This window comes from Limulus polyphemus, unplaced genomic scaffold, assembly GCF_000517525.1.
Source record: "Limulus polyphemus unplaced genomic scaffold, Limulus_polyphemus-2.1.2 Scaffold649, whole genome shotgun sequence".
Taxonomy (NCBI): domain Eukaryota; kingdom Metazoa; phylum Arthropoda; class Merostomata; order Xiphosura; family Limulidae; genus Limulus; species Limulus polyphemus.
This window is the reverse complement of record NW_013666259.1, coordinates 140,007-166,838: the sequence shown is the minus strand read 5'-3', so window position 1 is coordinate 166,838 and position 26,832 is coordinate 140,007. Positions and strand designations below refer to the sequence as shown.

Sequence of the window (26,832 nt, the reverse complement as noted above, 5' to 3'; positions counted from 1 at the left end):
ATGTTAAACTTATATTAAAGTTTTTCTTCATTACCCATTCAAGCCGTCTCCAACCATTATTAAAAACAATAATATTGCGTTATACATAACAACAGGACATAAAAGCCATCATTGAAACGTATTGTTACCACTACGCACTGGCTTTTCTACGTATTAGAAGTTGTTATGCTAACTGATTTTTACCAATAATTATTCTACGAATATGCCATGAATAATCACAAATGAATTTATCGGCAATGGACTGCCTCGACTGCACTTTTCTGCCTTTGTTGGTAAAGCTTGATTTCTCAAAATTTATTTCAGTTAGCTATGAAATGTTAGGTTAGGACATACTATGGGGTGGGGTGGTAATACTTGCCCCGTCATTTTTAATATAGTCTATTATAATAATACTCAGTTCTTGTCTGTCCTTAAAATGCACATTACCACTTTACTATCTAAAAGGCGGATATAAAATATATTGTACTTTAATAGATATTTTGTACAACAGCATATTAAAAGCTTATCAAAGTTTTTAAAAAGGCCTAACGTTAAGTCGTAGAATAACATTAAAAGTTTATTTATTTATTGATAGTATTAACTACACTAAAGCAAAAAACGTTCCCAAGTTGCAGTGTTAATTTATTTCTTTATCCAATATAGGCCGCGCTTAACAAAGGCTTAACTAATGTTAGGCCTAAAACAAGTGGACTTGCATGTTTCGGTGTCTGCGATTAGAATTCTTTCGTATTATTCCAGAAATCCTGTATTTGAAGAAATACTGTTGTAATAAAGATACTAATTTGACCGCAAGTGTTTTACGAGTCTCTTCTAGTTAGAAATATTTTGTATATGTGTGTGAATATAAAACAAAAATATACGCCTTCAATGTTTCTCGGCCACAAATAAAACGTTCACCGAGACGTTTCACTTTTTCTTACTAACCAATTTATATGTATGTTTCGTTTAATTATTTGCTTCGTGACAAATTAGTTATAAATTAAATTACGTTAGCGTGAACACAGATTATTATAAGGGCATCTTATTCCTTCCTATTTTTTGAAAAATGTTTCCTAAAATGTGTACAGAAGCGGTAAAAAAAATGACTGGTTTCCTAACGCCTTTTTGTAATTCTTCTACCCCACACTTACCTCCAAGTTCTGGTTACATCACTGGTATTTCTGTTGTAATGTAAAAAGCTACACAATGGGCCATCTTTGCTGTGCCCACCACGGTTTTTAGCGCCATAAGCCTTCGGATGTACCGTTGAACCACAGAGGGCATACTGGTGTGCAAAACAGGCAATTTTATCACTCAATTACTAACTACTTAATTTATATTTTTAATATTTCTGTGATGACTGGTGCATATCAAGCTTATTTTGTACTCAAAAAATGAACTTTTGTTACTCTCAAAAATATTTAAATACTACTAACACATTGTACAGACAACTAAATGCGGTTTTTTACGTAAACATAATTGAAGACTGTCACACAAGTTCGTAAATAAACTCAAAATTCCTTATGGCTTAATCACGTACTTTTAAAAGTTACAGCTACTATGTGTAGTATATATATATATAATTCGTCGGATTCTCGATCCGCTATTATTAGAACGTCGAAAAAAAGAAAACAAGTCATTTTTAACTTATAAATTTTTAAAGCCAGTCGTTTTTAACATCTCACTTTCTACCTATCGCTTACAAGTTAAATTGATGTTTCGAAGCAAGTTTTATTCAAGTCACAAACATATAAAAACCTATCTGATATATCTGTGGCCAATCACGAAATCGTTAACATATTGTAATCTAAAATCAGATTGAAGTCTAACGAAAATTTTGGGCTTCTAGTTTACCTACAGCTGTTTCTTTTAACTTGTTCCCTCCCTCAAAGTGACTAATAATTCATATCACCTCAGAATTCAGTATAGACTGTCATACGTAACGCATTCGATAAAATTGGGGGTCGATACCTCAAAGCGTGAGAAGGTTTGATTACTAATTTATCTGTGGAGGTGTATTTTAATCTATTTTTTCACCGGTGACATTCAAATTTTGAACGATGGGGATTTGCATATGCATATCGATCTCCAAATTTTAGTATTACAATCCCTCAAGCTTCTTGGATTTGAAAAACAGAACGTTACAAAGTAACGACATACACTATATTCAAGCAATCAAAACCCCACCATCATCGTGAGTACAGTGACCTATATTAAAACACACCCTTCTCGCATTCTGAAAGCATGGGTACCTGTATTTCCACGTGGACAGTAGGCGTAAATATTACACAAGGCTTTGCAATAATAACCACAACCCGGTCACAAAGCAAGCAGTTTCCGAACCTGGAAGAACAACATTCCACGACAGGTTGAAGGACTCGTGATAACTGGCCAGACCAGTTAAAGTTCCGGTGGACATTACGAAAACCCGCTTAGAAACAGTCGGAAGACCACAAAAAAACAAAGAAAAACATACTATTTTTGTTGTTCTATGCTGATATGAAACCTTTTTTTTTTTAGTAACAGTATTTGCAAACTAAACTATACAGAACATATTATGGATCTCAGGTAAAATTAACATTTTATTTCTACCGAAACATTTGTATATCAGACTATTTTTTTTTTTGTAAAACGTATATCCAAATGAACGGTGAGCACACGACAGTAGATTCTTCGTATAACTAAATAAATGTAAGTGTTACCTGCATTTAAAGAAATGATAAAACTGTCCAATAAAGCCGAAAAGAAGACGAACACAACCGATCTTAGAAGATTAGGCTTTTTAAATCCAACTATAGGGTTACTCCACACACTTTGAGAAACAAAAAATATCTAATTTAAAAAAAATCGGTAACCGTAATTTGTAAGTAATCACTGTACGTAAAGGCAAACTACGACTGTGTTATAAACTATCAGCGTGAGGATCCTGTTTTATACATTGTTGAACTCTACAACAAAATATTGGTCTTGTCCTATGAAAGTATGATACACATTGTTGCTCTAAAAACTGACATTTTTGTTTGAGTTTACGATGATGTTCAGTAATTGAGCTGTTTTATCTGTTAGACACAGGGATCACTCAATTACGGATTTCACTGACTGGTGGGGTGCTAAAAAAACACTAAACTCGACGGCAAAATGACGGGTTATACGACGAATAGTATCAGAATTAACGTCTACGACTGAGGAATATTTCACACATAAATACTCTGCGAACCCTTTTACGTGAAAAAAACGAAGCAACACTACAAGAGCAACTAAATATGATTGAAAGTTCAAAATTCAAGTATGAATTATTTACTGAATATAATATTCAACTGATGGTAGGTATAGAAAGTTCGGGGAACAGACGAATAAAGTCTCGAAAACGTTTATTTTTCATTATCTTTTTAAATGATCGATTGTAATTTATCTATCAGTCAGTGTTAGTTGCACATCGTATATATCCAATTAAGTGTTCACAACTGTGATGGATTACCTTCTCTCCGACATCTCTAGAAAGGTTTGTACGATAAACATAACATGACGTTATAAATAAGTGTGTAAATTAAGCTGCCACATCCGGGTAATGTAAGCATGTGTGAGGGTCGTTCACCCCAACCTGTCCGTTTCAACAATGACTCTTCATGTTAGGGTGAACGAGACCAATCTTATACTCAAGAAGGAAAAAGTTACCTAAAACACTGTTACCTTTCGTTGGAAATCGTGCTATTGTAAAGAACGTGGTGAACCGGCATTCCTGACACTGTTACTTTCTTACGAAGGCTTATTAAAATCGTATACCGGAATTAGTAAATATAACCTTCCAATTTTATTTTACTTGGCGAAAAAAAAAATTACATGCTATTTCAAAAAAATACCATGTACAAACCTTGGCGATTTAAAGATAAATGTCTCGCTGGCAAGTTTCCACATGGCCAGTTAACAAACATACTTACCTCCAGAACGTGGGCCCGGCATAGCCAGGTGGTTAGGGCACTCGACTCGCAATCTGAGGGTCGCGGGTTTGAATCCCCGTCACACCGAATCATGCTCACCCTGTGTCAGTCCTACTCCCGGATCTCAGAATTTGGAGGTATGAGAAACACCATACGAAACTACTACCTCAGGAACCAATAAGTTCTTTTTTTGTGTGTGTGTTTGTGTGCCTAAAGTATTGAACCGTGTTTTCCATATAATCAATAATATGAATGAAAGGAGATTTTTAAGTTTAAAATGTTTTGAAAATTATATTTATTATTACTTATTGTTGTTGGGATTTTTAGCACAAAGCTAATCTATACAATGCGCTGTTTAGTTCTGTCAATATTATTTATTCAGTAAAACAGTATTTCAACCACTGTCGACGACACGTTGCGCTCAATACACAGCTCATCTGGCCAGCTGGGACACAACAAACATAACAGTGCGGTAAAACTGTTTATATAGGCTTGATGAACTCTGTATTGAGCGAAACACGTCATCAGCAATAGATATGCTGGGCATAGTATCGTTGAAATACTGTTATACACTTTTCTTGAATACAGTTTTATAAATATAATGTGCATAAAACTAATGTCCTATGGCAAGTATAATTAATTATAACCGCGTTTCGCCTGCTTACAAAAGGCGTTCACCCCATAACAAGTTATGTTTCTGTTGGGTTTTAAGTAAGCTTGTGATGTTAAATGGTAAACATGTAATAGAACAAGTAGAACAGGTTTTGAAAGTGTAAAGCATATCATCGACAAGGAAATAACGTCGACGATCTGCACGAGCTCTCTTCACTTGCAAAACAGAACAATTCTCACCGAGCAGGTGTCTTGAGAAAAAAATAATATAATGCACACTCACGTCTACCCTACGTTTTGGCGGGAAATGTTGTAGTTGATGCTTTACAGAGTCCCATAACTTGTGCTCAAGGATGTTCATTAAATACGGAATTTTTAATATATGTGTGCTTAATAATACAAATAAAACAATTCAAATGGATTTCAATTACGCTTTTAAAAGTACACTTTCGGCTTTTTTTATCGATTGCAGGAAATTATACAAATTCGTTGTTTAATAAGTAGCTTTACAGCAAATAATGTCTTTAAAATGTATATAAGAGTCGAACAGGAGCACATAGGAAAAACACAGCGTTAGAGTTTGAAAATAACGCAGGCCTGACATGAGACAATGAAAAATACTAGTAAATCCTCGAGCCTTACGACATGACTTAAATTTTGTTCTCTATCATCACAAAATCAGAATACCAGGTGAAACCGTATGTTAAAACATAAGAATCTCAAAAACGAAACATTTTAGAGTGTCTTATTTATAATAAAGTAAGACCTTGGTGTTATTGTATTAATTAACTTTTATCAACAAGCACAGATTAACGAAAAAAGCCGACGATTATCAACAAGCACAGATTAGCGAAAAAAAGCCGACGATTCCAGCATATTTCTCCAGATGTTTTTACACACTGATGTATTACAAAACCAACATGCCGCCGGAAAGGTGACCTCCACCATTATAAGACCCTTCAAATGCAAGATCCGTGATATCAGGCGATCATTTCCCTCAGGCTGTGTTTATCGCCGTAGCCGTAGCAACCAGTTAACCAAAAAGATGAGTCGCTCAAAGATTCACTTGCTCACAAAACAACACGACAGCCATAGCCAACCCACCAGTAAACGAGTACAAAATGTGTGTAATAGTTTAAAATGCGCATGCGTTCAATGTGTGGTTGTAAAAAAAAACACCTCCTTACCATCTAATTATAGGTTTAGTAGTAGTGCTAACCGTCAAACTTGTCTTAGCTAGTACGTCATCACGGCAAACTAGCTTTGCACGTGTAAATTAAACTCGCGTATGAAAATGCTCTGGTTAGGCTGTAAACAGAACCCAAACTAAGTTGTCAAATACACACTCACAAAATTAGAAAATTTCTACATGATTTGGGGAGCAATTCTTTCTGAAGAAAAAATAATAATATTGTAAAAAATAAATGAAACTAACCTGTAAATTTATTAATCCTTTGGTGAATTTTAGCATAAAAGACGTCAATTTTTACGTTTTTTTTTACCTGCTAAAAACAGTTGAGATAAAACATTTTTAAATTAAGCCAAATAAACCTTGTACTATGCATGTCCAATTTTAAAAATATAACGTAAATTTTAAATCCTAATTATTTTTTAATGACATATTAATCACTAGTTTTATTACGTTTACAAGGGCCACGATTGACAAAATATGTCGAAATTGTGTTGTTTTACTTATTCCATTACACGATGTATCACTTTTTTTTATGATACACCAAATACTTGTTAATGAAACAAGATGTTTATACGGGGGGTGCTAACAAGTAACACTATAGCTCGCATCTGATGCAGGATGATCTGCACATGGTAAAGAGCTGTTAGTTAATAATCCACTGTCAAAGTATATTTCATTTCTTTTCAACAGACTTTCAAAATTTGTATTACGTCTATAGCATCGCTTACGATCACCCCGAACTCGGGGATTTCGTAAGACATTTAACACGTTGCGAAACTCGTATTGAACGACCTTCTCGTTACCAACGTAAAGGAAGAATATCACGTGACCTTGTAAACCAGAGAAACAAGAGCTTGAGGGTGCGTTTTGCACACGACACGCAACAAACTAACGAAAGCACAGGCTATCGACCGGGGCCCGCACTCTTAGTTTACGATAGACGTGTTTCGCCTTGACAAAAAGGCCTTACATTGAGGTATGTTAACTCTGGCAGGAAGCAAGTGTTGCGCTGTTTGCAATACGTATAAAACACTACCAATACGTGGTCTGACAGACTAAAATTAGAGATAAAACAGCATGGAACTAGTTGGTGAATTACGACAGCACCCGTAAGCTCATGTACTTTAGGCCTCTGTTGAAATAAATACACAGTTTTTATTTGTGTAACTAAATACAAAAGTACCATTAGAGATAACACTGCAAACTGCTGGTCTTTCAGCGCGTGTTTAAACCTTTCACTGTTGTAATCTCGCCGGTTTTATCATCGGTAGCGAATTTTGGTAATTAAGCTTCATGTATTTCTAAGTATGCAATGTTTCAAGTTACATATTCTAAATGTGTAATGTGCATTATTGTTCTCGTGTGAAACGTCACAAACATTCTTTAATTAAATTTGTATGACAAAACCAGAACAAAACAAAAGCTGTACAAACGTTTACATTTAAAGTAAATTCATTTTAAAAACTTTCTAACAGGATCAAATCATTGTTACATCAAAGATGTAATACCCAGAAGAAGCTTGTGTGAAAGTCGTCTCAAACTTTAGCCATTGAAATTACCCCTCATACCCAAAGCACCTACCCATATATACGTAATATTTTACTTTCATATTATCCAACATTCTTATAGATCAGCCTACCACCTTTTTTCTCTCTCTCATAATCGAAAGTATACATTTCTATAACAAAGAAATATAAAGTTATATTTATTCATCACGGGGTTAAGACAAGTTTCGTGGGATTTCACCTCCCTTCAGTAACCAAGGGTTAGACTTCATACAGTGAATAATATGTCTTTAATTCATCGTAGTGAGTCTATGCGAATAAACCTTTCAAACAAAGAATTACTCACGTACTTGTGTACCCTTTACAACAGATTCCTCTAGGACAAGAAAACGGGGCATGGTATTCCAAATGAAAACGAATCCGAGTTTCATATAAATTGACAATAATATTATTCACTTAATAAACTGATCGATACTAGCACTATGTTAGACTTACTTTCACAGCTCCAACTTGTCGGTCGCATCACGTGATTGTGAAGCTGAGTAATACGTTTTAGTATTTAAAACATAAAAAAAAATATTATTTAATTATGATAAAAACAAATTATCTGTGAGTCAGTTGAAGTAAGGCGATGAGAGATTACATTTAAAAATTAAATGTTTTTCTTTCTTCTGTTAGTTGCATACATACGGAAGATTGTTTGTTATGGATTTCGCGCAAAGCTACACGAGGGCTATCTGCGCTAGCCGTCCCCAATTTAGCAGTGTAAGACTAGAGGGAAGGCAGCTAATCATCACCACCCACCGTCAACTCTTTTACCAACGAATAGTGGGATTGACCGTCACATTATAACGCCCCCACGGCTAAAAGGGCGAGCATGTTTGGTGTGACGGGGATTCGAACCCTCGGCCCACAGATTGCGAGTCGACACATAAGAAAGAATACGTTTTATATCCTTGTCTATGAACAAAGAAAATTAAATCTTTAGTCAAAATTATGCAAAATCCGTATATAAAACAACGTTTCTGGCGTGGTATCGTTGTGCTACACATTCTGTATTGACAAATTTTACCTCAGACTGATAATTTCAGAGATAACATTTATAGAACTTTGATTACACATATATATATGACGTCATGTTAAGTAACCCCCAGTGAGACCAAGCACCCTACGGACTTTTGATTCATCCTGTGTAAATCTGAACGTAGCCTTAGTAACCTGATACTTATTTGATACGATAAAGAGCATACCAGTTATTTAAATTAGTGACCATATTTGATATTTTTCTCATCTCAAATTCATCTGTAGACGTTGATTTTCATGTCGATTTGTCAATTGATATTAATGATTTAAATTACTCTTCCTCAGTGAAAGAGGAGTCGCTCATATCTATACGAGACGCTATGTTATATCTAATGTCATGAATCACAATATGCCAACTGAACTTGAGTGAAAGTATCGTATGATGCTACCAGCGAACCCGTGGGCCTATGGCCCACATTTACAGGGCCGCTATTACGTAAATTTAATGCTTGAGCTACTATTTTGCACTTTTTCAGTTTAATTATCATTGTCGCTATAATGCAAATTTAATTCATTTAACCAAGTTACGAAAAATAATTAGTAGGCCTACTTATTTACGTGCTCTAATGTAAATCAATGCCAACTGTGGAGTCTGTTTTCGGGGAATTCCCGTAAAAATGTTTTCGCGAAATGCCCGGGTTCCCTATAGGGTTGGGTGAAAAGCTTTACCTTTGTGCAAACCTTGGGGCCGAGATGAATTCGTTTGACAACATTCAGTTGTTGAATCCAGTAATTAAGGAAAAGGAGTTATCGGGAAATCCCCAGGTTCCCCAAGGGGTAGGGTGAAAAATTTTACTTTTGTGCAAATCTCTGGACCGAGACGATTCGTTTGGTACCACTTAGAAATAGTCGCGACCAGCGATTTAGGTGTTACGTGACACACACACAAACTTAAAAAACAAGAACAACTTTTCAATAAATATATCCAAGTACACATCAAAGTTGTAAGAAGTGTTATTTCATTCCATCTGGCCACGTGCTCTGTTATCTAATATTACCACTATTAATGAAAGACATTTATCTAAAAGCAAACATCCTTATATACTGTTGTAAGCTATATTTTCATTGTTTAATTTAGATTTTGACTAAAAGGCCCACTCCCAAAATGACAGTACAGCAAGTTGACAACAATGAATAAGAATCATCCCATCTATATACCAGAAAAGAACACTACCAAAATAACTTGGTGAACGAACAGTTTAGTGTAGTTTGATTTTGTATTAGGACTGCTCAAGTACGTCATAATAAATGAAGGGTGCAATGTTGTAAGCTATATTTTCTTTTTTTAAATTTTAGATGTTTGCTAGAGGGCGCATGAGTTTAAGTTCTAGTAAATCTGACCAACATCTAGATAGGTCCATCAGTCATAAGTACGGAAATAAAGTTAGCATTGATTTTCGTTTAGTACCAGTCAGAGTGAAGTATTTTAATAATTAGTTGTTTAATACTCAGTGAGAGTTAATGCGTCTGTTCTGATATTCAGTTACTTGGCGAGTTGCATGTTTGTTAATTCAACACAATTAGTTGAGTTTTGTGCACGTCTTGCAGTTTATATTGAAACCTCGTATTCCGAATTAGGCGTACATTTAGCCGCAGAGTTTATGTTAAAACGTTTATGTATTTGGACGTAGGCCTACAATATGTATCAACGTGAATGTAGTCTACAGAACGTTATAGGCCAAAATAAGTTAACTCGTTATTGTCACGTGGACTCGACCTCGTACTATTACCACTACTTAATCTAAAAAAAACCCGCCCAACGATAGAATACGTTATAACAATACCATATTTGTGATTAGTTCTTAACAGTAACATAACAAACCGATTCTAGTGACAAGATTATTATTATATGCTGGAGCTTATAGAGGTTTTCTTTACACTAAGGGGACACCACGTTAAACACCGAAAACATCGCAGACTAACCAAAAACAAATCGCTTAATACAGTGGAATTTGTTTACCATAATGCAATAAATAGTGTGCACTATAAACAAATGCTGATTGCTCTAATAAATATTGTGGAAACACGCGATAAATCACTACAAGAAATTAGTTTCATCTATAAAGTTTGAAGCAGAAGTACCAGGCTTTTGTAAAAAGGTTAATATAAAGCTACACAATAAGTGTAACAAGCTAAAATAATCATGTTATAATCATGTTTCTGTACCTTATTTTATTATTTTATACAAGTAAAGCTCGAGAAATTAACAATGGCAACATCTATCGTTCAAATCCATAATGAAAGATTGAAATATAGTTTGGAATAGGAAATTCGTATAACGAAGTTAGGAAGGAGTAAGTTGAAATAAAATACAGTGATGCTATTAACAAAAAACATTGTATTGAAACTGTTAAATTTAACTCCTTAAATAAATCACGTGAATCGTTTAACATTATATTCTACATTTTTCACTTCCTTTGTAATTATGACCAGTTTTATACAGTCGTATTGCAACAACAGTTCGTGCCCTTCACAACTGAAGTGTGAGTATTCGTGTGTCTATATATATTGGAAATGTGTAATTACCGAAAATCTTTCACAAACTATATTATTGGGACCTTTTTTTTTAAATAACAAAAAACACCTTAAAGCGGACCCTTACTACCGGGATCTATACTTTAACGTAAGTTTATCACCTTTTGGTGTTTTACCCGGTAACAGTTAATTTTGTAGTGAGGAAAGGCAGAAAGTTAAAATACTACAAATAATTACTGTTATGTTAGTCACGAATATTCCGAATTTGGGCTGGTCGCAACTTTTTTGATGCATCACTCCTATCAAAAAACAGACACAAAAATATGTTTCCAAAAAATCAAGATAATAAATAAAACATGGAGTATTTACATTGTTAAAAATAACTTTAGCCACCATTACTGTTCAACATACACGGGGCGAATTGTTAATATCTATTCTAGCGGTAATATTATTCTAACGTTGTTACTGCACAAAAATATTATCCAAATAAGACTCTTTTTTTTATCGGAACTAATTTTAAAATATCTTAATATTTTATTGATCAAATTTATGTTAACCATACCTTTTAAATGTTCCATTAGCAAATTACTTGAAAACATAATATTCATTACATATTATACACACATAATGTACACATGTAACTGGTTCAATAATGTTTTATACACAATCATGCTTACCCATGCACTTAGGCATGTATTACTGTCGTGGTATTACCATAATGTTCTAATCTTCGACGCTTGTGTATTATGATATTTAATTAAAAAAACGAGGGTAGGGAGGGCTTAATAAAGTTTTGAAAGTATACGACTAGTTATTTCCAGTTGACGATAACGACATGTATGTTCCAGAATATAAAAAGCATAATTCCCTGTGAAAAAATATGGCAAAAATATTTGTTACTATTTTCTTACGAATTTTCAACTGAAAAATATCCCGTGTCAAATTTTATTTTATTTTTTGTCTAAGAACGTATGGTTTGTTAGTCAACACAATATCTTTTAAGCTTAATAAGTTTATTTTTTAAAGTGACAAATTAGTTCTTGAAACAAAATCCACGTTATACTGTCTAGAAAGGCAACAGAAAAGTAGCACGCTTCAACAGACCTTGAAAAACCAAAAGCTATTGAAGACAAAATGTCTGAATAAGATTTGTACCTAAGAGAAAGCTTGAAAATACAGAACAAAAAAACTGTACTAAATCCTTTATTACTTTCAGCTTAGAAACGGAATAATTTTGAACTTAAACCAGCAAACTTAGATTTTTGTGTTATTTAATCATGCATAAACTTTAAATACTTTTCATATACATGTATTATCAGCCGCAGAATAAACACATCTTGCACTCAAAAAAGTTAACATTATCATCACCAGTCGCTAAGAAATTTCGCTTGTTTATATCACGATAATTTTACTTTCTGTTCTCTGCTGAACTGTAATTTTAATAGCTAAAATAAAAAGTTTTATTACTCACGGGTAAAAAAAATAAGTTGAGATACAAAAACGTGTTTTACCTAGTTTTTTTTTTTTTTTGCATACACATGCAGTTTGATTTTCAGAAACCAGACCTGCAACAATGCTCAAGCCACTGCTTTTAGTCAACGTCAAAAGCATTACAGACTTCTATTGAACTGGGCTTACAGTTCAAGCGCGAGCGCTCACGGTAAGAACGCGAGGCCATGCGTAACAAAAAGGGCCTTGAGTAACTGGTCTGACTGGGCTGAATGTACAATAACGCCTGCAGGATATGATACGGCTGTTTTTCATCACATACTAGTCCTAGCATAACTAACTATTATAGCCTGTACTAGTTTGTCACATTCACTTCGCGTGATAGGACCAGGTGAAACTAAACGATCAAATTTATACTCTACGAAACAGGAGATGTTATAAAACGTAAAAGTGAATACCAACATAAGACTATCGTCATAAAACACAAACATTCTTTGCGTGCTCTTTTCTTTTCTTACAAAACAGCACAAAAGAAATTTAACTAATCTGACATTATCGAACGTATTTTTCCAGATTATTTTTCGATCCAGTGTTAATCACTTAACTTTGTTTCAACTTAGAAGTACATACTAATATTGTGAGTTCCCGAAAATCGTGCTCATTTTTTACATGAACCTTTATTTATTTCCTGTCTAAAATTTGTTTAGCCTGATCAGGTTCAATAAATACTGACCTGCCATCACGACGAGATAGCTCTGTCTCCTGTGGTCGATTTGAAGTAAAAAATAAAAACATCAAAAGTTCTTGAATTAAATGTACGTCTATATTTATTTGTATAAGTGCAATACATCAATAGTTGTATTCTTTAGGTGTTGACGAATAATACTGACACAATGCTGCAACAGATTATAATATGGAAACCATCCTCGTATGAATCATGAAACAAGGGTTATGGATTTGGGTATTTGACTGTTTCAAAACCACAGGACTTGGTTTTACGTCATGAGAATATTAATAAGATCAAAAGTAATAGTTTGTTTCCCGAAACTCAACCTACCGAGTTAAAACACGTTGCGACCAGGAACCTATCTTCACCGGTTTCAAAAATAAATATATGGATTTTATATTTATATACAGTTAATGGTTGGAGACGGCTTGAATGGGTAATGAAGAAAAACTTTAATATAAGTTTAACATAACAGCAAATGTACAACGTTTCGACAATGTTTTGTCATCATCAGGTACATTACCCATTCAAGCCGTCTCCAACCATTATTAGTCTCAAAGTGGGTTCCTCGTCATCGAATTTATATACAGTTATTTCTAGAAAGTTGGATATTGCACTTTAATGAGTAACACACAAAAACCCATTTACAAGTATATTTAATTTGACAAAAATAAAAACAAATAAATAAAAGATCAGGCCTATTTATTGTACAGAGATCCAAGTTCCGAAATCTAGGGCTAACTTCTCTGTGTGTGTATGTGAGAGAGTTTTATTATAGCAAAGTCACATTGGGCTATCTGCTGTGTCCTGATTTTAGCGTTTTAAATCCGAAGACTTGCTAACGTCACACCAGGGGACGGACGGCTTGTTTCTGAGAAACGATTTTCAAGGCCTGTTTAAACATCACTTAATCATTCACACACACACAAAATTTGAATGAGCCATCATGTAAAGGAGCTATATTTTTTATTAATATTTGCAAACTTTGGGAAATATTTCCCAATAATTTACAAAGCACGAAAGTATTCTTTTTTCGAGGAAAGGGGGGTATCATATTTTTTAAGTCAAAACTTTTGGTAGAAAATAGAGTTCAAAACGTAATATATGTTTGCATATTTTGCCAATTACGCAGGCGACTGACAACAATGTACCTGCAGTACGTTTACTCGTCACGAGATCCCAAAGCCTACAAGTTGCATGAGAAACCTGCCACGTCAGCTTTGTCTATTTGAGCTGATATTTTTATTACAGAGTAAGTGTTGGGCAAGTTGCCAAGTAACGGGTCTTGTGTTATTCTGCCAATGTGTCAAAGTGCTGAACACAGGCACTATAGATACAATGTTCAGGAAAACGCCCGAAATTATGTCAAGATGTTGCTGAATTACATCGAAGGTTACCACGAGTTTTTCTTCTTATTTTAGTGAACATCAGAAATGAATATATATAAGATATATGTACACATAATTTTACAAATACGCGCGCCCGTGTGTATATTATATACACAGTGTTGAGTACGTTATGTTAAATCAATTTTGGAGCCTCAACACGTCGTTACAGTCCACTTCGACGAGTTCAGTCACGCTCTATCTGTTAACTGTGCATATCTTGACAATAGCTTTGCAAAAGTCTGTCACAAAGCTGTTATGTTCAAATCACACCATTCCCCCCTACAATCTATCTAGTGTTTCAACAGTCAGATACTGCTTTTGGCGACTTAATCGGTATGTCGTCTTATGATATAGCATGAATACTCGTTTCATTCTCTAGCTGCTTTAGGTATGCGACAACTGAACTGGAAATATGATTGGGATACTTATTTTGGTAAACCCACACCATATTGATCGCGTTTCCAGGTGGAAATTCTTCTTGATCATGTAACGTACTGTAGCCTGGGGCATGTTGACTGCCTTTGCCATAGACCTTTAATGTTCGTGGATTTTCACCTGTTACAAGACATCACATTTTACTTATCACGGCTGGGAAACGTTTTATTGCAGATTTTCTTATGGTCCTGGTTCTCCAAGCTGATCCATATTCCTTTGTTTTGAAGTGCCGTTAAGTACAAAGGATATCTCTATCTTCGAGATTCTAAATCCCCGATCGTAACACATCTCTATCAATATTTTGCGTCGAAAAGAACTGTTATATGCCTTTCCCAAAAGCCATCATATTACCAACCTAACTACAAACCACATTAAAACGTAGTTCTAATACACGCCATTCCACAACCTTACATCGGCTGTGCTTGTCACATAATTTGTTGACTTGCATATCCAAAACAGTTTAATATGACATACTGAACCGCCAATAAACTGTTTCTATAAAGTGATGTTTTAAATCTTTGTATAACTTGACTTAATTCATGCACCATAAACTTATAGTTAACAAGTCTTATATTTAAAAGTTGAAGCAAAATATTCCTTTCACACAACTCCGTAAGTACAGTTCTAACATTACACGACAAAACATGAACTAATTTTTTCCCTTGGATAAACCAATTTTAATATTATTTAAGTGAAAAAATCTGGTCGGTTTGAACTTAATATATGAAAGAAAAATATGTTGTATGCCTACAACATTTTTACTAAAACAAACTGGAGTAAAGATGTTACATACACACATATATATAAACACTAATTCAGAAAATTCTGCATTTCAATTTTCTATTTTGTTAAGACTATATAATACTACTATTCTTAATAATCTTATCTATTAAGAACGATGGAAATTAACGAAGATAGCAATTTAGGTATTCAAAATATCAGTTAAGTTAATAATTTGTGCTGGCGAAATTGACAAAAGATATTATACAAAGTTTAAAAATACGAGTACATAGTTATTATTTTGTACGATAATTTGACACACGAATAATAATATACAGGATTACGTGTTGGAGAAATGCAGTTCATTTTTAGCCTAATTCCATTGTAACACGGTCTTTACTGCCTGACGAAAGGCGTCTGCCCGAAACGTCGCTCAAAATAAACTTGAAAAAGTTTTCATTTAGACATGTCAATTTATTATCTTTTATCCAAGTTCATCACTGTCGTTTTTTATGGATGGTGAAGTAACTATCGCTATGAACGTTATACGCAATATTTTTGGTTGAACTTTGTCATAACAAAGACGTGAAAGTGCAAACGAAAGACTATAAACGATAGTATTAAAGATTAAAATAAATGTTTTAGTGCATAAAATTAACATATTCTCTATATAATTATGTTGATATATATGTGTATTCTACTGAACTTTCAATAATTCTTATTCAGTTTACACAATTCTATTGGAAATACATTTTATATTTATATGATTGAGCGCATCTCAAAAATACTACCTCCCCTACACACTGAAAATGGTTGCGTACCGCTTCCAAGTACATGTTGGTTGTTTACATTGATTCGGCTTCAGTGAACACCGAAACGAAGTTTCCACGAGCGTCTAATTCTATCGCGGTGCACATGTCAACAATCGATCATGTTAGCTATAAAACATACCAAATATATGCCTTCCCAGGTTTTTCCAATTATACCTACTTTACGAGGAACTTAAGGTTAAAAATGTAATACATTTTACCTCGGTATGTTATACATATTTTTTTGTGTGTGTGTGTTTGATTGGGTCTTCGTGGAGAGTAAAATATTACAGCCAAAAACACAAAGTATGTTAATTTATCGTTTGGTTTTTAATATTTGGGTTTACTTTATGATACAATTTACCAAAACGAGCAATAGAATAAATCACGCTTTTATTACCAATAACACTAAATGAAAACTTGCAACACTGAAGACGGCATAATTATTTATTAACTTGGTAACTAACGTATAAAATATAGTCTGTGTGTATGTATATTTAGAGTATGATATATTCCGCGATTCGTGTATTAAAAGAGCAAAAACATTTTTAAAGTTTCTAAAAAAGTAACTACCACAAAAAATAAAATTACTAGCCACTCACTGTTCAGACATCGTTGTGGGCGGAGCGACAAACCGCTTATTCTGGCATGACCAATCTAGTATTAGCATATGACACCCGAAGTAGGCGGGTCAAAGAGCTGCCTGGCTAAACATTCATGCAAACTGCATCTAGTTTCCCCCAGTCTTTTCTACACGAGTATAACAACACTTCTAACGACCCTTCTCTCGATATGCAAAGAAACAAACTAAAACAGTGGATTTGTTTAAATTGTACTAAATTATATACAAAATATTTCCCAATACTCTTCTCTGGCCCATTAAAGTTCAGTTATTATTAAGTAAAGTTTTAAGTGTCTTGCCAGTATTAGCGTCGTACAGCTTTCTAAGCCTACATAGTTTAAATAGTTGGGAAAATATAATAAAATGTTTGCCACATTAATGCACTAACAAAAAAAAAAGATTTTTAATATTTTAAAAACGAAACGTTTATGGGTTTGAACAGTAACTTAAAAATACTTGTATATTGTATTAATTAAAATGTGTGCAGCTATATCTTCACAGGTTCTAAAGATTTGTACATTTGTTAGGACATTTCTATTAAATGAATAGTCATAACAGAAGTTGAAATGCTATTATCATTCCCATTTCACAAGATTTTACGCTGAGAAAACCCGATTCATCTCCCATATTATCCTTTCTTGTTTTGTTTTTTACGTACTTCTAGAAAAGACAAATTTTTTGTGGAACGCTCAAAGCACGCACCGACTATTCCTTCGGGATAATCGTATGTAGTACCGATAATATGCCTTCCTCACAGAAGGTAAGATCTAGAGACCACATACTTTAAAAGATAAGTTTAGGTTTGTTTATATCGCATTGGATATTCGTGCAAAGCTAAAACAAGGGCTATCTTTGCTAGCCGTCCCTAATTTTAAAGTGAGGCTGGAAGGAAAGCAGTTAGCCTACAGCACCTATCGCCAACTCTTGTGCTAATTAAACATTAGAATTTGAGTGGCAGCCTTAAAGGCCCCAAAGCTTGAAGTTTTTTTTCTCTCTTTAAAAAAACAAAATGCAAATCAATTTCATCTTCCTTCTTATAACACACCTGAGGCCCCAAATATATTGTGGCAAAGGATGTTAACCATGGATTAACAGTTCAGCACGCTAACCACTAGGACACAAATAAATTAGGTAACCTATGTATAATAAGTACCTTTAAACCAGTAAATAGAATGAAACTCATTTGTACAGTAGCTTCCAAAACTGTTTTACTTCCACAATTATAAAAAAATAATGTCTAAATATATACGTAAAAAAAACGGATTTTTTTTATATCTGCCAAATAAATATAAACAATTACAAGCTTTAAGTAAAACCAGGGGCGAAATTCTGCCGGTATTGAGTACCGGGACTTATTTGAGCTGCTTTGTCGTTTTTTTATGTTTACACATATTGTTTTTTTTTTTTTCATAAACGGGTCCACTTCACCCAGTTAAGTACCTCTACTTTTTTTGAGAATTTCACCCCTGAGCAAAATTATCATAGTTGTCGAAGTATTTACTGATATTTTTAACCCTAGCCCTAATTTTGTTTTTAAAATGGCGTAATCAAACCAAAGATTTATTCGTGTTGACTTTAACAATTAGACGAGTGTGAAAGTACCAGTAATTGTGATTAAAAAATATAATGGTGTTTATTAAAACTTTTGATGCTTTACAACAATTTTAAATATTTAGTTGCGCTTGAATCAGGATACATTGAACAGTATGCTAAAAAATTACAAATTAGGACGTTTCTATATTAAATAGAGCTACGTTTTAAATTTATTTTCCTCCACCATATGAACTACATGCCTCATGTAATCTTAATATATATTCTACGATTATTGATATTCTTTGTGAATACTAAGTTCTAATGCAAAATCTAAAACAGACACTCGTTATTATTAATATTAGATATCCTTTGTTCTGTGTTGATGTCGGACACTCAAACCACTGACCTAATCCAGGTAGCACATTATCATCACCTAGTCACTCCTGGAAACCCGGAGGCAGAGACTTAGTGTGGGAAATGATGGGCTAACAATGGGTGGCGAGGAAAACAGACAACAAAGGAACGTCTGAACGACGTAGTGCGCGCGTATAAATAAATTCAATACAGTTACAGCCGACAGAATCACATATTTACATTACTTCAACTACAAAAAAAGTTTTATTTTAGACTTGTGTTATTTTAGAAGAGATTAAATTATTAGCCTACCAGTGTATTTTTATTTAAATTCTGAAGGTGTTTTTACTTAATACTATTTATTTATAATAAACGTAAAAATCATACGTAAACGTTTCTACTTTTGAATATGATTTTAGACATTTTGAAGTTTTCTACGACTACTAGTTCAATTCAAAATACAAATTCTAGTGCGTATTACAATAAGCTTTGCGATGGTTAATAATCAATATTAAAAAAAATATATAAAAAATTACAGTAAGAGCGTTTACATCGTTGAAGTAAACTACGAGAAATGAAAGATACAATCATTATTTGTTTCATGATATTAAAAAAAACCGCGTAGCTTTATGAAACAGTTAAAAAATACATGACAATCAAAAGGTTTAATTTTTCACCACTTAATTAAGTACGTAAAAGTTCGAAAGCGCTCGCATTTTTCGGTCTTCTATGTTTTATAATTTTAATAGATGTTTGGTAATATAATATTATTTTTTTTCGTTTACGCACAAGTTTTGAAAAATCTAATGTAAATGTTTGTTTGTTTAATTATGCACAAAGCTACACAAGGGCTATCTGTGCTCTGCCCACCACGGGTATCGAAACCCGGATTCTAGCGTTGTAAGTCCGCAGACATACCGCTGTGCCACTGGGGTAAATGTTTCTTGCAAATGATAAATTAAAAGGAACGATGTTATATTTAAAATACTTTTATGTCAAACAATATACTTTTAAATGTAAAAATATCCGTAAAATGTGGCGGATCACTGCAAACAAAGCATATATATTATTCTCCATTTTAGACGTGTGGTTTCAAATAAAAAATGGATTGGTCCAATGTGAAATAATAATTGTAAATATTTATTAACATTTTAAACTATCTATATGGATAATTTCCTTTGTAAATCAGTTTAAAGTTTCCGAATTTTACATGGCCCAAACAAGTTTTTAAGAGCTCATTTATAAAATGCTTTTATGCGTATAATTTAGTTTAACAAATACTTTTTTATCATACAGCACAAGATACGACCCAAGTATTGTTTTTAATACCAACATTCCAATGTCAAATGGTGAAGTACTAATAATAGGTTGTGTTCGTTACGTGTACGATGTAGCAGTACAACAAATATCTGTAGCCGATGATATTCTGACAACCTAGAAAAGGTTTTATTAGCTTCTTTCATATTTTTACAGTGTTATCAATATGAACCTATTATATTTGACAGCTTTAGTGCCATTAACCCAATATGAAGAAATATTATCAAAACGTTATAGCAGAACAAATTTCACTTTATTTATCCATCTGGCCGATCTGATATTACAGCCTAATTACAATTACAGACAGTAAAATATGAAGAACGTGATAAAGTTAATGAATTTAGAGTTAAGTGTTTATGTGTTGCCCCAAAATGTTAAAACAGTGAAGTATGGGAAGGGTATCCTTCTAACTGGCAGGTAGAGGTATAAACGTGTCTTTTAAAAGCTTTTCGCGATATACGAGATAACTGATTGTAACTTGATAAAAACGTGGCGATAATTACAAAAAATACATTTCTCCTTTCACAGTTTCAAGAAGGAGATAACTCGTAATCGTTTTCATTCTATCTTAGATATTTACATTTAACTTCTAATAAGTATTAATAGAGCTATCCAATATAATATATAGATCTTACTTTTCGAATACAATAAACAAATTATTTAATGTTGGGATACACGTATTATTTGCCCAACTGGTACTTCACAATACAAAAGCTTCTTTCAGGTCGTCTACCCGAAATGTACACAAACGTCTTACAGTTACAGCAAACCCGCTGTAAAATAAATGTTAATTTACGGAAGTGGAAGTGTACTTTAAATTTATAGAAATAAAGATAAATGTGCGAGTTTATGAAACCCATGAAACATCTCGCAACTTTAATATCTATAGAACTTGTGTCGCTTGTCTCTACTGCCAAATATAACGAGCATTCGAGTTATAGAAAAATACAAATTAGCTAAAATTAATGACGAGCAAACACGGAAAACCTATTGATCTTCTTTTGTCACGTCATTTATGTTGAAATTCTATTGCACTTAAAACGTAGATGAGTTGTAAAAAAAAAATTTCATGACGACAAGTACACATTCGAAAAGGGTAAATATTGCACATTTTAAATCACTGTAATGTAAGAAAAATTCAAAGTAATCAGTTATATGATATTACCAAAGGTACAATAAAACAGCAGTCTAAAATTAGTTGACCACAAAATGCTTCTCAGCACAAGGGCCTTTTTTTGCGCGGGTATCCTTTAGTTTAAACAAAGTACATAAACTGATTGAAGCAGTGAAATACGCCGGCACGAAATCCATATGACTGCAAAAAGCCCAAAAATATATACGAAAAAATTCCATCGTTGCAATATCTCATTTCCATTTTAAATTCTAAATACCGTAGAAATCATGGCATTTAGTTATTCACTACATACCACTTTTTAAGCTTTCTCTACGAAGTGTTTACGTACCAAGCGGTTAGGTTGTAAGTGTAAGTGTAAAAACACGTCCTCTAAACGAGGCACAACTATCCGCCAAAATTTGACGGTGCACATTAACGTACCGTTTAAAATGATCCAATATCCTTTCCTCACGAATATTATCCGGTATATTTCCAATCCAGAGGTGTCTAGTCTCTCTAACCATCTTGCGGTAGGGTCCACATTAAGTCTTCGTGTCTTTCCTCTCACACAACCCATCTGACAAATTCATACACGATGTATTTTGTTTGGGGATCGCACAACACGTACGATAGCCACTGTTCAAATGACGTTATACTATCAACTACCTCTCGCGCTGTGCGACCGAGTGCGAATGTGGCTCCACAAGCCTCATTGTAAAACAACAATCAGGGATGAGGATACCGCTATTTTCTGCTTATATATACAGATTCATCATGCGCGACTCTTTAAAACTGTTCTCCTTTTTATTCGTTGTTTTAAACATCACCTTATAGTCAAACTGTAATACAATATTACTTGTTTTTAGTAATATATAATTATTTTTATTTCTCGAAGTAAATACATTTGATTCAATTTTCTTTCCATCTTACTCACCCATTTATATACAATGGCGACGAAAAACATTGAAGTATCTAAAATATCATCGATAGATCCTAAAACTTCAAGCAAAGTGTGCAAAATTTTTAATAAAAAATTGAGAACATTCTCAATCACGCATATATCTTCAGCTTCTGTTTCAGATCATGTGATGTACTTTATTATTTTGGTCACAATGAAAGTGTATTAAATAATTACACTTTAAAAATAAACACCTTAAATGTAATATAATAACCTGTTAGAAAGAGACAGTCTGAAAACGAATTTATTTCCATAAAAGTGAAATTTTGGGAAACTATACAGAGCTGAACTTTATCCAACTTGCACATCTTACAAGTTTCAACTTAAGTAGTCCATTCAATTTGCAAGAAACTAACGAATATTTAATACAGAAGTCTCTAGATCAACCATTTTATCGAATAAGATCTAAAACAAACCACTATTATTATGAATTAAGACAAAATTTCAGATTTTTCCAGAGCTTAAGAACTACTTGTTAAACTGTCAGACAACTCAAAATGTAACCATGTCATGCTTTTATTCCGAATTAAGAGAAAAACTTGTAGTTCAGAAAACAAAAGTCACGGAAAAACTTACCGTAAGGTCTACTATCACAGCTATAATATATTAACTATAATTAATAACCTAAAAACACGAACAATATATTGGATCATACAAGTATACCCAACGATTTTTTGCCAATTGATTCATAACAATTAACACTCATCTTCCAGTTGCATACAATTCTTATGAATATATACAAAAGGCGATTACAATAAGTACTTGAACATACTTCAAAGTTCAAATAAGCTCTTACCAAAAACGTAATTTTAATAAATGTATTGATAATACCCTATTTGATAAACCTTTTCTACCAAAAATTCATGGAAACGTAGCATTGTAGTTTTACCACAAAGTTCAAGCAGCACCTATTAAAAACAAGGTGCTTTCAAAATAAATCTGTTATATGTTATATTCATTCCTTCGTAAATATCCTTTGACAATGTGTTTGAAAATGGAGAAATAAATTATTTCACACGAGCAATTAAAATTCACAAGTTTTGCAACAGTTACTCCTTGTTCTGCTGTTAAAACAATATGGCGCCCAACAAAATTCCCCAGCGTCAGATAAAAGCCTTTTTTCAAACATCACTACTAACGAAACACAATACGTTCGCCAAGCTATATTTTAATTACTCCTCAAAAAATTAATCAAAATATTCCAGCAAACCAACTAATTCAAGAAGCTAAGACTAATGGTTAAGAAAATTCTGCAGATTAACTTCTATTAACTCACTGCTACAATACACATATAATGCCCTGCCAACAAAGGCTCAACTGCTTGAAACCTCAAAAGGAAATGCCGAATAGATTCATGGGTGACGTAGAGACAGAATTGAGTTTTATTGGTGAATTCGACAGAAGAAAATATGGCAGTTGCTCTTGTTTTGCCATCTATTGGCTTACAGTCAAACTAACCTGATTATTTCACGCTTACCTTTTTCGAATGAGGATAATAGTAGTGAATATGGCTATTTAAAACCAATACAGGATTTTTTTCTTTAGGTTCACACTAAGTTTATAATGTAATATTTATTTTCTGTGAGTTTCTTTTAGATGTATTTTATAATACCTAGAAAACCACGGAAGAGAAAATAATGTAGTCGCTTATTCTTATGAGAATCACATTTATTGGAGCTTTTATCATTTAAACAGCATATAAAACTGAGATGTTGAAATAACACGTTTTAAATACTATTTTTCTGATAATCAATGAGGTAGGTTTTGAATATGGATATAAAGAGCTAAACCTCGATAATGGACTAAAGCAGATATATTAAATAATTCATAATATAATATATTTCAACAAGAAAAACAGAGTGAAAGACTGTAATAAACATAATCTATATACATTTGGGTATCTGTATATGTAATATGGATATATAAGGGATTAACATAACATTTTAAAAATTAAACTTCATAATAAATTAATTTTCTTATTTAATAATATCATATTATCTAATTCAATCAAAATGGACTTATAACTGTGGCATTTCCAGGTAAAACCTGCGATTCCCCGACAGTTATCAGATTGATGGATCCATAAATAACTACAGATGCGTTCTGGAAATAAGAAGATTGATTCTGAATCCAATACATTAACTTATTCTCCCTAGTGTGAGTAAAATGATGAGACAGTACAATAATGATAAAATGAAAACGATCTTTACTATTGCACAAACAAAAACAAGACTCAACGTACGTACTTTGCGCACGCGGAAAGACCGTTGCTTTTACTAGGCTGTACTTTGTCCCATAGTTCTCCCTCTCACGGAATAGACTTCCGTCAAATTAAACACGACGATCTTAAAATTAAGTAATTATCCGATAACATCCTAATGCTACTAGTAGAACTGTCCAAAGAAAGTGCGCCTGAATTCAACTACTAAATTCACTTTCTTTGTTCAGTTAACAGCGTCATTTCGTGACTTGTATGCTATCATATCATTGGTCGGCTGTTACATTTAGTCAACGTCAAACTCAACCATAAAGGATGTTACTAATCCGTTTACCCGAATGCTATATATTACTGCAACTAGGTGAAGGGGGATACTAATATCCCCCGAAAACCCCAGTTTAGGAAAGTTTCTTTCCTTGAAAAACTAAATTCCTGTCACGAAATTTTTGGTTTCGGTTGTTGTTGTTTTCCGGACAATGTATCAACACAAATCCACCACTTTTCACTCCGTGTTTCCCATCCAACAACTCACACAATAATTTACTAACAAAAATTCGGCTCACGGTCACGATGGGATAAGAAATACTGATCTGAAAAAAACTTCAGACCTACTTTTAATTTACCTCATGAACATAATCAACTTATCACTTTTAACTGGTTACTACTCGGACGTATGGAAAAAAGCAATAATCACCGTAATACCCAACAAACGCCCCCCCCCCCCCAGTGGCACAGCGGTATGTCCGCGGCCTTACAACCCTAGAAACCGGGTTTCGATACCCGTGGTGTACAGAGCACAGATAGCACATTGTGTAGTTTTGTGCATAAATTCAAACAAACAAACACACAAATTACCCAAAAAACAAAACAACAGATCTAATCCCGATAACTTCCGCTCCATTAGTTTGTTAAGCTGTCTTGGCAAACTTTTACTTGGCAAAACAAACAAACTACTAACAAAATTCTAAAATACATAAATTAAGAACAGAGAAACAATAGACCATCTCACTAGATTAACAGAATCTGTCTACAAATTGTTTAATAATAATCAATCTACCATAGGAGTATTCTTAGATGTTAAAAACCATTTGACAGTGTATTGCACAATGTCATCAAATACAACTGAATATCAATGAGACCATGATCAGATGGATATCCAACTTTCCGTCGATAGAAAAGCCCATGTCAAAGTAAATAACAATCTATCTAAAACATTTAATATTACCGCAAGGATCCGTTTTTTCGCTACTCCTATACATAATATTTGTAAGTGACATCATATTCCCAATTTAACATAGTGTTACGACAGCGGGGGTCACGTGACCCTAGTAACACGTCATATTCTAGAAGGTTCGTGAATCCTCGAGTGTTTACTAGATTTGCGGTATTCTTGTATATATAAGACCGCCAAGAAGTGACAGCAACAATGTAATTGAACTGCAGACAGAGATAGAGACTGACAATTGAGTCGAGCGAGCACGTGAGTCGTTCGTTGTGAATTATAGCGTGACTGTGGAAATGAAGTGTATTATAAAGTTGTATTCACAAAGAATAAACCAGTTTTATTTAAGAAAGGACTTGTATCGCTAAAGCTTCTTCGGAAAGAATTTTTACAGAAAATTAACTAACGACCAGAGACTTAACAATATACATATCACTCCCACTATCGATGACATAGCCGTCTGGAGCATATCTAGAAACTCACTAATTGCAACTGCAAGGGTTCAATAATCACTAAATTTAATTCTAGAATGGTGAAACAAATGGCGAATTATATTAAATCCAATAAAAATACAAGCAATCGCCTTTAAAAAAAAACTGCAAAAACACATGGAAACTCCGAAGAAAACTAAATTAAAGTTAGGAGAAACAGAAATAAAAATGAACAATGATATTAAATTTCTCGGCATCACCTTTGACACATGTCTAACATGGCAAAACATTACATTTCCCGCTACCCATACAATTACCAATGATATTGTTGTAACATATTCTATAATTTGGTTAGGTTCGTTTCGATTATTTGGTAAAAATAATGCCAAGTTCAGTCCAAAATAATAAATAAATTATTTTTTTCTGTAACCATCTTGTACAGAATATGTTCACTTTGACACAAGTTGTGAAATTTCTTAGCCTATCTTACAAATATACTGTTTCGACATCGGAAGTCACGTGACTCTGGTAACAGGTCATGAAATTCTCGAAGGATCTTGGTTTTTCCTGGCAACTCTAGTCTTTTCTAGGCGCCCTCTTTTATTGTATATAAGCTCGACAAATATAGCGGAGATAGAAGGGCAGATAGAGAGATATAGAGACAGATAATTGAGTCAAGCGAGCGGTAGTGACCAAAAGTAAAGTGCGTGAATCGTTGTGAATTATAGCGTGTGTTTAAGTTAAAGTGACT

The 26,832-nt window shown here is 33.5% G+C and overlaps 1 protein-coding gene across 1 annotated transcript in view; it reads right to left on the bottom strand.

Annotated features, from left to right (window-relative positions):
• The window catches only part of LOC106459695 (msx2-interacting protein-like), a 98,299-nt gene extending 76,181 nt beyond the window's left edge, over positions 1-22,118 (bottom strand). Inside the window, 1 exon segment of the mRNA XM_013919342.2 lies at positions 21,694-22,118. Coding sequence (XP_013774796.1) covers positions 21,694-21,776 — 83 coding nt within the window. The 5' untranslated portion in view covers positions 21,777-22,118.
• Positions 22,119-26,832: the final 4,714 nt, after the last annotated feature.